This window comes from Macaca nemestrina, chromosome 10 (genome assembly GCF_043159975.1).
Source record: "Macaca nemestrina isolate mMacNem1 chromosome 10, mMacNem.hap1, whole genome shotgun sequence".
Classification (NCBI taxonomy): Eukaryota; Metazoa; Chordata; class Mammalia; order Primates; family Cercopithecidae; genus Macaca; species Macaca nemestrina.
This window is the reverse complement of record NC_092134.1, coordinates 62791866-62805678: the sequence shown is the minus strand read 5'-3', so window position 1 is coordinate 62805678 and position 13813 is coordinate 62791866. Positions and strand designations below refer to the sequence as shown.

At 38.8% G+C, this 13813-nt stretch overlaps 1 protein-coding gene across 5 annotated transcripts in view; it reads right to left on the bottom strand.

Annotated features, from left to right (window-relative positions):
- The window catches only part of LOC105473380 (protein tyrosine phosphatase receptor type R), a 273852-nt gene that overhangs the window by 29173 nt on the left and 230866 nt on the right, over nucleotides 1-13813 (bottom strand). For all 5 annotated transcript variants that reach the window (XM_071071446.1, XM_011727166.2, XM_071071447.1 and 2 more), the window contains 2 exons: nucleotides 11935-12014; nucleotides 11341-11478 (listed from right to left, as the gene is read on the bottom strand). In XM_071071446.1, the coding sequence (XP_070927547.1) occupies nucleotides 11341-11478; nucleotides 11935-12014 (218 nt within the window). The remainder of the gene's footprint in view (nucleotides 1-11340; nucleotides 11479-11934; nucleotides 12015-13813) is intronic.

Sequence of the window (13813 nt, the reverse complement as noted above, 5' to 3'; positions counted from 1 at the left end):
TTTGATAATATATAAATGATGTGATTGACATAAACTATATGATCTAGAACTCCATCTTCAGACCAACACTCATAAAAGACTGAACCCCATAATAAACAAACACATTTGAATATGAACAAATGTACACGTTTTAAGACAAATTTTTTTTTAATGATTCTCACATGGACCGTTTTCGATTAACTGCGTTTTTTTAATTTTTTGAGACGGAGTCTTGCTCTGTTGCCCAGGCTAGAGTGCAGTAACATGATCTCCGATCACTGCAAGCTCCACCTTCCGTGTTCATGCCATTCTCTTGCCTCAGCCTCCTGAGTAGCTGGGACTACAGGTGCCTGCCACCACGCCAGGCTAATTTTTTGTATTTTTAAGTAGAGATGGAGTTTTACTGTGTTAGCCAGGATGATCTTGATCTCCTGACGTTGTGATCCTCCCGCCTCGGCCTCCCAAAGTGCTGGGATTACAGGCGTGAGCCACCGTGCCCAGCTGATTAACTGTGTTAAACAAGAGGGCTTCTAGCTATAGTTGAAAGTAAAGCAGGCTAATGCAGTTTGAATATAACGTTGTGGATTAAACATTAAGGTGTAAAGTTAGATTTGGAATATAAGCATGCCTGGAAGGACAGAAGAGTAATTTTGTTCGGGTGCAATCAGCGTCTGAATTTCTAGCCACCCTTAATTGCTTGGGTAGCATAACCATCAAACTCCTGGTCACCCATGAAATGAAATTAGGCTGCCTGCCACTACTGGACAGTGGTGGTCAGGTTGCCTCTCCACCAACACGATGGCCCTAAGTCAGAGGCTAAGTGGCCTTGGTCATGCTTGTGGTGGCTTTGGTCTCTTTGCTCCCGGTTGAATGGATTCGTGTTTCATAAGCAACATCCTGCATGAGATCCTAATTTATCTTGTGACTCCAATGTATGCTCATGAATACAGTTGTCCAGTCACAGCATTCATAATATCTAATTCTGATCCTCTAAAGGAAAGCTGAATACCAAAAAGGGACTCTCTTCCACTTGCTTGCTAGGTTGGACTCCCACAATAATACCTTCTCTGACCTTGTTTGGATAGACACTCTGGTTATGGGACTTGGTTTGCTCTTTTTCATTCATTAATTCAAAGTATGAATCCTTTAGTCTACTCCACAGTGACCTGCAAATTGAGGATGACTTCCCCATCATAATCCTAGTCCACACTTTCAAATTGTCCACTAGTTTAAATAAACAGATTCAACATTTTTAAAGAACCTGATCAAAACGTGTTGCCTATCTCCTCTTCCTAAAGAGAATGGTTAAAGATTTCTAACTTGAATGTAAGCAATCATACACACCACTCTCGGGATGCAGTCACTTCTTGCACTGTAGATTATTCTTTCCCACCGTAAGTGGATTCGAGGGAGCAGCATAGTGTAATGGTGAGGAGGAGGAAGAGAAGGAAGAGGAGGAGAAGGAGGATAAACAGCAGCAGCAGCAGCAGCAGCAGCAGCAGCAGCAGCAGCAGCAGCAGCAGCAGCAGCTTGGGAGTTAGCTGTCTGAGCAAGTTGCCTTCCTGTGCCTCAGTGTTCTCATTTGTAATGGGGTTTACAAATATGTTTACTATAAGGATTAATTTTCAAGCACACCGTTAGTGCTCCATAAATATTTGTTCTTCCGAAGATCCAACAGTCCAATTTCTACGCTTTCCACGTATATTTGTTGAACCTTCTAGATTACCTAACTTTTACTCTAATTTTTTTAGCTAATTATAAATGATAGAGAAGATATATTTTCATTTTATGCATTTAGAATATAACATGGCATAATTAACATTTTCTTATTAGTATCTTACCAGAATAATTTATTATCTCCTCAAACAGTTTAATAAAGTCCACTTTATTTTAAAATAGAATTTTCATATCTATTGAGTAGCCAATTTCTCTGTCTGAATGAATGCACATCTGATTTTATAATGAAATTTAAGGCAATGTACTCCATTAATGTATACACTTACTATGTACCCACAAAATTAAAAGTAAAAATTTAAATAAAGAAACTCTTTTTTTAAAGGCAAACATGGGTTATGCTTAGTCAATATTTATATTTCCAAAAACCTTTCTTGGAATGTATTTAATTAATCAAAGACATATATGGTACTGCAGTTTGACTTAATGAGGTCTTTACTTATCTTCTTAAGGTTTTTGTGGCCATTAAATTGGAAACAATTTAAGTACCCATCAGTAAGGAAATGATTGCATTTTAGCACATCCACACCATGAAATTCTAGTAATTTAAAATAACATTTTGATGACTTATTAATGACATAGAGAATACCCATAATGTTAAAAGCAGAATATACAACATAATACGATACCCTCTTTTATTATCTTTACACCAATGCTGTACCTTCTCATGACTTCAACCACTACCTGTCTGATCTCTATCTCTCACCTGTACATTTCTCCAGAATACCCTTATTTCTAACTGCTTAATAGACTTAAAAGACTTTACCAGCCAGAAGTCTCCAAGATTATCAAACTTAACACATTGAGGATGAAACTGATATCACATCCACTCAGCCTCCCAAACCAGAAATCCTGAAGTCAAGCTCTCTCTTACTCCAATTCGACGAGAAACTAAGCACTGTGGCCTCTACTGCTGGAACGCCTAAATATATCTTCCAAAGCTATATTTTATATATATATATATTTATATATATATACACAAGCTATGTGTGTATATATGAGCTATATATATATACACAATGTGTATACACAAGCTATGTGTATATATATGAGCTATATATAAATACACACACACAGCTATATATATATGGCATATACACACACACACACACACACACATATATATACAAGCTTGCACACTGTCACCCAGGCTGGAGTGCAGTGGCACGATCATAGCTTACTGCATCCTCAAACTCCTGGGCTCAAGCGATCCTGTGATCTCTGCCTTCCAAGTAGCTGGGGCTACAGGTAAGCACCACCATGCCTGGCTTGTTTATGTATTCTTATTATGGCAATGGATAATTAAAAAAAAAATTCGTTTGTAGAGACAAGATATCCTTATGTTGCCCAGACTTGTCTCGAATTTCTGGCCTCAAGCGATCCTTTTGCCTTGGTTTTCTGAAGTGCTGGGATGACAACGGAACAACTTTTAAATGTCTCCCCCTTGGGTACCTACTCACTCTTCAGACCCATAGGCATCATATGAACTTTCTGGGCACACATGTGTAATTAAAATGAACATTTTCTGTAATTTTAGCAGATAGAAAAAGGAAGAGAATGAAAGAAGGAAAAGGTTAATATATGGCCCCTTATGTGGCTTTTTCAGATTAAACTGTTTGCAAAGTTCTGAATAAGTCAATGGGCAAAATGGGGCTTAGAGTACTTAAGTCATGTAGTTTAACTCAGATGAAAGATGGATGTAAATGTGGAGAAAGAGTACAGCTGTGTTAAATTGAGAGCAAAGTGTTAGGCCAAATTATCCAGTAATTCCTTGACTTCATGAAAGATACGTTCAGGGTCTTATTGCTCTCTGGGACCAAAAGTGGGTTGCTTGCCTTCTAATGTCTTAATTCCTTATTTGGCCCCTTATAATGCTGGGACAATGATTAAGTGCCTGGACTTTGGAATTAAGCCTGGATTGAAATGTGGACTCCATTACTCACTAACTTTGAGGCTTTCATTCTCTCTGAGCTTCGGTTTTCTCATTTATAATATAGGAATAGTAAAACCTTTGTAGAGTTAGAGTGAAATAAACTGAATTTATGTATGTTCTAATTGTGCTTAGCACATATATTCAATAAATGGCAGTGGCTAGAAAATATCTTCCACTGTGTATGTAATATGGTCAACATGTATCCCTATTCCCTTCTTTTCTGAATGGGGAGAGTAGTGCAATAAGTAACATCCAGTAGTATGGGGACTTTGTTTCCCTGGAAGTGTGCAAAAACTACTTGCCATTTTGGATTGCTCTTCCAGTTCCAGCTTTATAGATGTAAGCTACTGTGTCTTCTCTAGTAATGGAATTTGAACACTGTCATTTCAATGTTTCTTTCTCTGAAGAGGAATTCCCTTTGTTTTGAGATTTATCTAAATGAAGGAACTCAAACTTACCAGCAATAAAATCTCTCTAATTGCAACTTAACTGGTTTTTTTTTTTCAGCTATGTATTTTTTCATTTTTAATTTATTTTCATTTTATAAACATTGAGGTCATGAGAATACTGGAGTTATTAAATAAGAGATGGCAATTATTCATTTATTTATTTGCTCAGAAAGTAGAAAGTTTCATGAAACTTTAAAGCCTGGGAATTTCTAAAGATAACTCCATCTCCATATGCTTTTTGGAGGAAATGATTTTTGTCTTTTCCAAACAATGACACTTAACACAATAGAAAGTTGGCACATTTTTGGTAAACAGAATTTTCCTGGTAGTGTGAAGTCTACTGTGTATTTCTTTTTTTTTTTTTTTGAGACGGAGTCTCGCTCTGTCCCCCAGGCTGGAGTGCAGTGGCCGGATCTCAGCTCACTGCAAGCTCCACCTCCCAGGTTCACGCCATTCTCCTGCCTCAGCCTCCCGAGTAGCTGGGACTACAGGCGCCCGCCACCTCGCCCGGCTAATTTTTGTATTTTTTTAGTAGAGACGGGATTTCACGTGTTAGCCAGGATGGTCTCGATCTCCTGACCTCGTGATCTGCCCGTCTCAGCCTCCCAAAGTGCTGGGATTACAGGCTTGAGCCACCGCGCCCGGCCTACTGTGTATTTCTTTTGTGCCAGACTTCTCAGTATCATTTTGATCTGTAAAACATCAATGTTTCCTGTATTGTATTATATTTAAATCTTTGGAGAGTCTAGACACAAAGAAATTTTTATTTTAAAGAGTAATGAACAATAAAAAACCACAAAATCTTTATTGTAATATTTGGGATTATGATTGGCTGCAGGGGAAAAAAGCACAAAGCAGATGACACATAGAAGAAATGTTTGACTTTGATATCCCCAGAAGGTATATCTCAGACATTAAAAAAGACAGAAGGCTAAAAATTGTAACACACAAACAAAAATCATTTCTCTAATTTTTGAATTATGTGTCCAAAGAAAAAAATTAAAACTTCAACCACCCATTGGTGTGAGAATTGTTTTTTTTTTTTTTTTTTTTGAGACGGAGTCTCGCTGTGTCTCCCAGGCTGGAGTGCAGTGGCGTGATCTCGGCTCACTGCAAGCTCCGCCTCCCGGGTTCACGCCATTCTCCCGCCTCAGCCTCCCAAGTAGCTGGGACTACAGGCGCCCGCCACCACGCCCGGCTAGTTTTTTGTATTTTTAGTAGAGACGGGGTTTCACCATGTTAGCCAGGATAGTCTCGATCTCCTGACCTCGTGATCCACCCGCCTCGGCCTCCCAAAGTGCTGGGATTACAGGCTTGAGCCACCGCGCCCGGCCGAGAATTGTTAAAAAAAAAAAAAAATTCTAGCTTTCCACAGATCCATTTGGCTCTCCTGTAAAGACTGAAATCTGAGAATGTTAACAACAGGTTATCTCTGAGGACAATTATTGCACCTGAGAAGGAAAGAAAAAGATATGCTTTATTCCATTGCAGACACTGAATGGAGAGCTCTGAGCATCATAGGTAAACCAACTCTGTATCACTTTGAAATACATATTTGAGGCTGCTGCATGCAGCTCTCCCGATAGCCTCGGTCATTGGTGCCAATGCTCAGGCGCCCGCTGCCCTTGACCTCCGGCCCCCCAAGCCCTAACCCAGCACAGGAGGACCAGCCACTGCCGCCAGGCTCTGATGCTGGTCTCTGGTAGAAGAAGGCTGCTCACAGCTCTGCTGCAGGCTCAGAAGTGGCCCTTTCAACCCTCCAGAGACATAAGACTAGTGCAGTTCCAGGCACCCCACCTGGTGGGGCCTCACTTTGGCCTGGAGACGGGGAATGGTGGAGGGGTTATCAACCGCAATGCCTTTGACTCTATGCTCCCCGGCCAAGATATGTTCTGTTACTGATTTAATTTCCTCACTCATTGGTGTTTTCAGATTTTGTATTTCTTCATTGTTCAATCTTGGAAGGTTGCATGTGTCCAGGAATTTATTCTTTTTTTTTTAGATTATCCAATTTGTTGGTATATTATTGTTCACAATAGCCTTTTATAATTCTTTGTATTTCTGCGGCATCTAAAGTTTCGTCAGTTTTGTTTTCAAACATGATCTTTTGATGTTTTGTATTTTTCTGCCTGTATTTCATTTATGTATGCTTTGATCTTTCTTAATTACTTCCTTCTACTAATTTTGGGTTTAGTTTGTTCTTGTCCTTTTTTTTTTTTTTTTTTTTTTTTTTTTTTGAGATGGAGTCTCTCTCTCTCTGTCTCCCAGTTGCCCAAGCTGGAGTGCAGTGGCATGATCTCGGCTCACTGCAGCCTCTGTCTCCTTGGTTCAATTGATTCTTTTGCCTCAGCCTCCCGAGTACCTGAGATTACAGGTGTGTACCACCAGGCCCAGCTAATTTTTGTATTTTTAGTAGAGATAGGGTTTCACCATGTTGGCCAGGCTGGTCTCGAACTCCTGACCTCAAGTGATTGCCTGCTTCAGCCTCCCAAAGTGCTGGGATTACAAGCGTGAGCCATGCTGCCCAGCCTGTTCTTGTTTTTGTAGTTCCTTGAGGTACGTCATTAGGTTGTCATCTTTCTCTTCCATTTCAATACATGTAAGCATTTATTGATATAAACTTCCCTTTTAGAACTGCTTTTTCTGCATTTCAAAGACTTTGATATGTTGTCTTCCTATTTGTCTCAAGGAATTTTTAAATTTCCCTTTTAAAGTCTTCACTGATCCATTGGTTCTTTAGGAGCATATTGTTTAATTCTCATGTATTTGTAAAGTTTCTGAATTTCTTCCTGTTGTTGATTTCTAGTTTTATAACATTGTGGTCAGAAAACATATTTAAAATGATTTTGATCTTTTAAAATTTGTTAAGGCTTGTCTTGTGCTATTAAGAAAAATGTGTATTCTGCAGTTGTTGGGTGAAATGTTCTGTAAATATCTGTTAGGTCCAATTGGTCTATTGTGTGGTTTAAATCCAATGTTTCTTTGTTTATTTTCTGTCTGGAAGATCTGTCCATTGCTGAGAGTGGGGTGTTGAAGTTGAAGTTCATGATTATTACTATATTGCAGTCTATTGCTTTCTTTAATCTAATAAATAACTGCTTTTTATATTTGGGTACTCTAGTGTTAGGTGCATACATATTTATAATTTTTTTGTTTTTGCTGAAGTAACCCATGTATCATTATATAATGATCTTCTTTGTGCTTTTTTGTGATTTTTGATTTGAAGTCCATTTTATCTGGTATAAGTGAAGCTACTCCTGGTCTCTTTTAGTTTACATTTGCATGTGATATCAATTTTTCATCCCTTCACTTTCAGTCTATATGTCTTTACATGTGAAGTGAATTTCTTGTAGACATTGTATAGGTGAGTCTTGCTTTTTTTTTCCCCCCATTTGGCCACTCTATATCTTTTAATTGGAAAATTTAATCCATTTCCATTCAAGATTATTATTGACAGATAAGAACTTACTCCTGCCATTTTGTTAACTGTTTTCTAGATATTTTGTTTCTTTCTTCTACTCTTATTGTTTCTCTTTGTGACTCGGTGGTTTTCCATAGTGATAAGCTTTGATTCATTTCTCTTTTTCATTTGTGTATCTGCTGTAATTTTTTTCTTTTTGGTTATTCTGGGGCTTACATAAAAAGAACTTAGAATATTTTAAGCTGATAACAACTTAACTTTGGTCACATACAAATATTCTAGACTTTTCTCCTCCCCCATCCACAATTCATAATTTCCTTCAGGTCATTATTTTAAATTCCTTTTCAGGAAATTTATAAATTTCCATTTCTTGGGCGTCAGTTACTGGAGGATTCTTCTGCTTCTTTGATGGTGTCATTTTTCTTTGCTTTTTCATGTGTCTTGTATCCCTGTGTTGATATTTGTGCATCTAATGGAATGGTCAACTCTTTTAATTTTAGGGAGTGGCTTTTGAAGGGAATCACTTTCACCAGCAGATGTGTCTAAGGGTGTTGGTTGGGTAGAGTACACTGGCTTTTGTTCTATGTGGGTGCAGTAGTGTAGTCTCTGTAGTTTTTTAAGCTATAGTCAACTTTATTGATACCTCTGAGGGCCTTGGTGTGGCTAGTTTGCTGGCTCAGGACAGGTCACCCCTGGACACAAGGGGTATGTGAGCACAAGAACAAGTCCACTGGTTAAGGTGGGGACCCACTGTGAGATGCATACATGGCTGGTGAGCATTCAGCAGCCAGTCTGTCAGCTTGGGTTAGGGCTCCTCTGGGGGCAGTGTACTTGGCTGGCAAGCATGAGGCTTGGCTTGCCAACTCAGAGCAAAAGTCCCCTGAAAATGACATGCCCAGCTGGTGAGCTTACTGGTGGCATATGTGGACAGGTCTGCCAGCTCAGGTTGGGGTATCCTTAGAAGTAGTGCAGCCAACTGTTGAGTGTACCAGGGGCATGCAGGGGCTGGTCCACTGGTTTGGGTGTGGCTTGCTTTGGAATTGTGCTGCTTGCTGGTGAGCATGCTGACTGTGCATGAGACCAGTTTGGACTTGGTTTCTCTGCTTAGCAAGATTGTCTGTTCCTTTGAGGGCAAGGTGCTATATGGGCTCCAAGGATGGGGCACTGGATCTAGGCTCTGAGAGACAGGTTCAGGGTACTGCAGTCACTAGGATGTGAAAGGTGGAACACCTCCTAGGGAGCTTGTTCCCAGGGGGTAGGGAGCTGTAGCAACTCAGCAAGGGAATGGGGTACTACTGTGTGTGAAGGTAGTGTTATGGCCGTGTAGCTTCAGGAATGAAAAGAGATGGTGGCTACTGGCTCCTAGAACAGGCTGTACTCTAGTTGTGGCTCTGGTTTCAAAATGGCATCATATAGCTGCAGCTTGGGTCACAGGGATGAGGGCATACAACGTGATTTCCTTCTCTGGGGCAGAGCAGCCATGTGGCTGTCAGGCAGCTCCCTAAACTGGACTCAGGGTCTCTAGGAACTGGAGGATTCTCAGCAACAAAGAGTGCAGATGTCTGCGACATTAATGGGGGCTGCTGGTGCCTCTTGCTTGCCTAGTCCCACTGGATGCACCTTCTTGTTCTGAGCTAATCCCGGCTGGGGAGATGGCGGTGTGGCAGAGGCAGGGTGTTTCATTCTCTTCTCTATGTGACCCTCACTAAAGGTCTCCTTGTCCCACAGGATTTTCTGTCTCTCTCTCCTGCTGTATTCCAGTGCACTCCCTCAAACACTCCAGTACAAACGTACTTTCTTATTTGTTGTTTTGGCTCTTTTTTTGGTGGGCAGTATGAGCATTAAGCTTTTCTAGTCGGCTCTCTTGCTTTGCCCTGGCTGGGCTTTTCTATGGAAACCTATGAGGTATATGCTGAGAGTATGTGCATTAGAAAGTTTTTGCCTTCGTTTCTGTGAAGTATCATAGGGCGTTGCCAAACTAGTATTACTTTTTATGTTAATGACTTCACTTGGTATTTCTTGATTTTTGAATTCTGAGGTTTCTCAGCTTTAAATACTCAAGAGAGCCTTTTTGTTTATACCATAAGAAGGCCAGACTTAGGTGAATTTCTCAGCATCGTGCTATTTTAGTAGGCAGATTTATTTTTGTGGTTCACTTTTTATCTGAAGGCATTGCCTTTGAAGGTGCTCACTTTACCTAAAGTCTCAATTCCAACACCTGGGCTCCTGCAAGATCAGGCTTTGTCTCTAGTTCTTGTATTACCATTACAATATGTTTACTTTTCTGGTTTTATGCCTTTTAGTCTCTTTTCATTAGCCACTGGGATTTCCTTTACTTTTTTTTTTAAAGCTCTGCTTTGCACACCGTTTCATATTCTGCACAGTATAACTGGTTTTGTAGTGGGAAGTTTTTCAGGTTATCTAGTCGACCATATTACATAAGTTCTATGTAGGAATGCACAAATGTATACATACAAAGAATACACCTTTTAAACTTGAAAAATCTTTTCTATCATAAAAATGTCATGCATATTAAACAACTGTGAAGGAATTGTCAGTGACTTAATATGTTGATAGATTGACACTGTGTGGGAAACAGCTTGAGAATATTAGGGGTTATTTTTATAATGCCACCTTAGGCTTTAATATCAGATTCATAAAAGTGTACTTAGTTAGTAAGCCATGTAGTGAATCGAGTATATAACTTTATCTACTGGCCAAAAATACACTATTTTTCCAGAATAAATTTCAGGAAAAAAAAAATGTTGTATCTATTGTAGCAAAAATATAAGAAAATAACAAACTTTAAAACATGTATAAATTGCTGTTTTATGAGCAGGATTATGCTGCACTCAAGGATTATAATCACCAAAGGCTTATAAAGGAATGCTCCATTTTCTTAAATTCTTACTGTCATGGTGAAGCCCTGGTACAATATTTTCGACAAGAAAACAAACACAAAAATGCTGATGAAAATTAGACTGTAAATTATCCCAGTAAGTTGTCCTAAAATGTAAGCGGTACCTCGAATATCAGCCCTCAGGAATATTACAATTGTGTTTTTATAATGCAAAATACAGAGTAAGTATTCTGTAAGCTAAATCCTTAGAAAAGACTACTAGTATGGATATGAAATCAAATTCTTTCTTTCTTGGATTTCTTATTATGAAGATATTGAGAAAGTTGACTGGTTTCTGTAACTGCCCTTGAATCTCATTTTCTTAATGAGACTCACCTTGCCCACCCTCTTTAATAATGCAATCTGCAATTCCCCAACACCACCTCCTTACTGCCCGGTATACCCATTCCACTTAGCCTGCTCTACTTTCTTTCCTATAGCATTTAATCTCTTCTCATATATTACACTATTTATAAGTTTATTATGTGCAGTATTTTTGTTTATCTTCTCCCACTAGAAAGTTAAAATCTACCAAGGGCAGAGATCTTGGTGTGTTTTGTTTACTATTATATCCCCAATGACTAGAGTAGTACCTGTCACATAGTAGGTGTTCAAAAATGATTCGGGATGTGAATAAGGTTTTATTTGCCTGCCTATAAATTAGGGTGATAATTCATGACCCCCTTATTTCTTTTGTGGGTACAAATTAGATATGTATATGCCAAGTATATTGACTTGTCTGAAAGAAAGTTGACATTCATAGGATAATAGCAGTTATTATATTTGGGATGTATTAAGTGACTTAGCCTTTAAATGTCTCAAAGTTTCCATCTTAAATCTAAGTCCATGGCAATTTTACTTATACAATATCTCTTCTATAGCAACAGAACATGTATAACATTCAGAACTTGATTAAAGATCATACCTCATTTTTTTCTTTGAGTTTTGTGATCATAACAATCACAGGGCTGTCTTCCTGCCAAACCATCTGCCAGAAATCATCCACAGTGTTGATCATGGGGCCCTGCGTGGCAATGAAGGCTTTCTCCTTGCCACTGTAGCCCTACATGGAGTAAAGATACAAAAATATTGGTTTTTAAGTTCATGCCTTGCAGTGAAAGTTTAGGTGAAAGATCTTCAATGAAATAGCTGTGCTTACAAAAGCAACACAGGTTACGGCTTCATTGATTCTAGTACAACAATTTCTAGTTAACAATATCCTTAATATCATTAACTTGGCAGCAAGTTAAGGATAGCACGTGATATTGAGGGTTGTAATGCCCAGTCTCTAGCAGAGTGCCCATAGAGAGCACTGTTGCCAGAGACTCACCGTACAAGGAAAGTCATCATAAAAGACCCATCAACAATGTTGATTATGACTAAGATAAAAAACCAGACAAAATGAAATCTTGCTGGTAATCAAGTTAAACCAAGCTTAATCTACTCTAGGAAAAACAAAATAAAACCAACAATTCCAAATAGAAAATAATCAGAAAGAAATTTGTACTTATTTACTTACCCTAATATAATTAGCATTAATGTAGGTGCTCAATGAATCAGTTACATTTTTTGGTCTTAAACACACTCTGCTGAGGGGATCTAATGAAGAAAACAAAAAAGAATACATTAAACAGACTTACTCTTTTTAAAGTTCCTTAAAATGCCAATAACCAGTAAGTAGAAACCCATTATGTATTGATTATCTGGTGCATGTCCATGTTTGTCTTTGGTGTCCATTGCTTGATCTATATGTGTTTATTGAGGGACATTTGGGCCCATCTTCACTCCTGACATAAAGCTCATCCATAAGCCTGAGATGATGAGTTTATATTTCAGGCCGTTTCTCATCTGTTCTGGTTCTCGACCCCATTTCTCATTTATGCTGCCACTCTTATACTTTGGATTTGGAATTTGTACCAGGTCTCCTCACTCCTGTCTCTCTCCTTTCCCTATGGATGTAAATCAGGTTATACTCTACCAATTATTTATATTTTACTATCTCATCTCATTTAGACCCTCAGGTCTCAACCTCACCTTGTCTGACCATTATGTCCTGGCCAGATCTCCTGATCTTCCGAGATGGATGAGATTAATAATCTATTATGTGCTATCTGTGTGAGGATAGGCAAGCCAGGGGAAGAGGGAGCTTGCAAAGATAAAGATAAACCTGATTCATTTCAAGCCTGGGCACAGTGGCTTAGGCTGTAATCTCAGCACTTTGGGAGCTTGAGGCAGGAGGATCCCTTGAGCCCAGGAGTTCAAGCCTAGGCAACGTAGTGAGACCTCATCTCAATAAATAAATAAATAAATAAATGAGCCAGGCATGGTGGCTCATGTCTGTGGTTCCAGCTACTTGGGAGACTGAGGCATGAGAATTGCTTGAACCCAAGAGGCGAAGGCTGCGGTGAGCCGAGATTGTGCCACTGCCCTCCAGCCTGGACAACAGAGGGAGACCTGTCTCAAAAACAAAAATGAAACAAATCAAAACAAAAACTATGATTCATTTCAGTGAGTCTTCAGTCTGTTCATAAAATAACAAACAACATATATTTTTTGTTTATTAGGTGTCAGACTCTGTTCTCAATGCTTTACAGATATTTTGTCATTTAATTTTCATGTAACTTTAATAAAAGTACCTAAGATAATGGGTAAGACTCCTTCCCCATTTTTCAGATAGGAAACTGAGATAGGTTAAATAATTTGACCAAATTTACACAGCCGAGAAGTAGGTAAAGGAGTCAGGCTTTGAATCCACACTAACACTATAATACCATTAGCCACTATGCTACGCTGCTGCTCTCATGTGAAGATAGCCGTGTAAACTGACAACTAAAATACAAAATGTTGTATCATTGTGGTTGCTTAGTTACTTTTTTGAAAAACAGCAAATTCAATGCTTTTCAGCTTCCTTTCTCAGTGGCATGTGGTGTAAAAACAGGGGTGCAGCAAAGAAAAACTTCTCCCACTCCCATATTTTTTTAGAAACACACAATTGTTGAGCATCATCTGGGTAAATATAGTTTCTTACATTCCCCACCAAAACTGAGACAATCAAAGAGGAGGTGAGGTAGGAAGTACTAGAGGAAGAAAGTTTCATAGAATATATGTAAATGGGAGTTAAAAATAATTAAAAATTTAACAGGACTTGGCAAACCAAAGTGTTTTAAATTTCACTTTACATATAGCTGGGGTTAAAGATAATAAAGGCCATAATTAGTTTCAGAAAAAGACTAACCAGCCCATGAGGACAGTGATGGTTTAAAAATGTAGCATCCAATTATCTGACACTCCTTCTAGAAGAATGTAGTAGACACTAATTCCCCTCATCTTGAATGTGGGCAGAAATCAAAGACTTGCTTCCAATAAATAGAATATGGCAGCAGAGATGTTGTGTGACT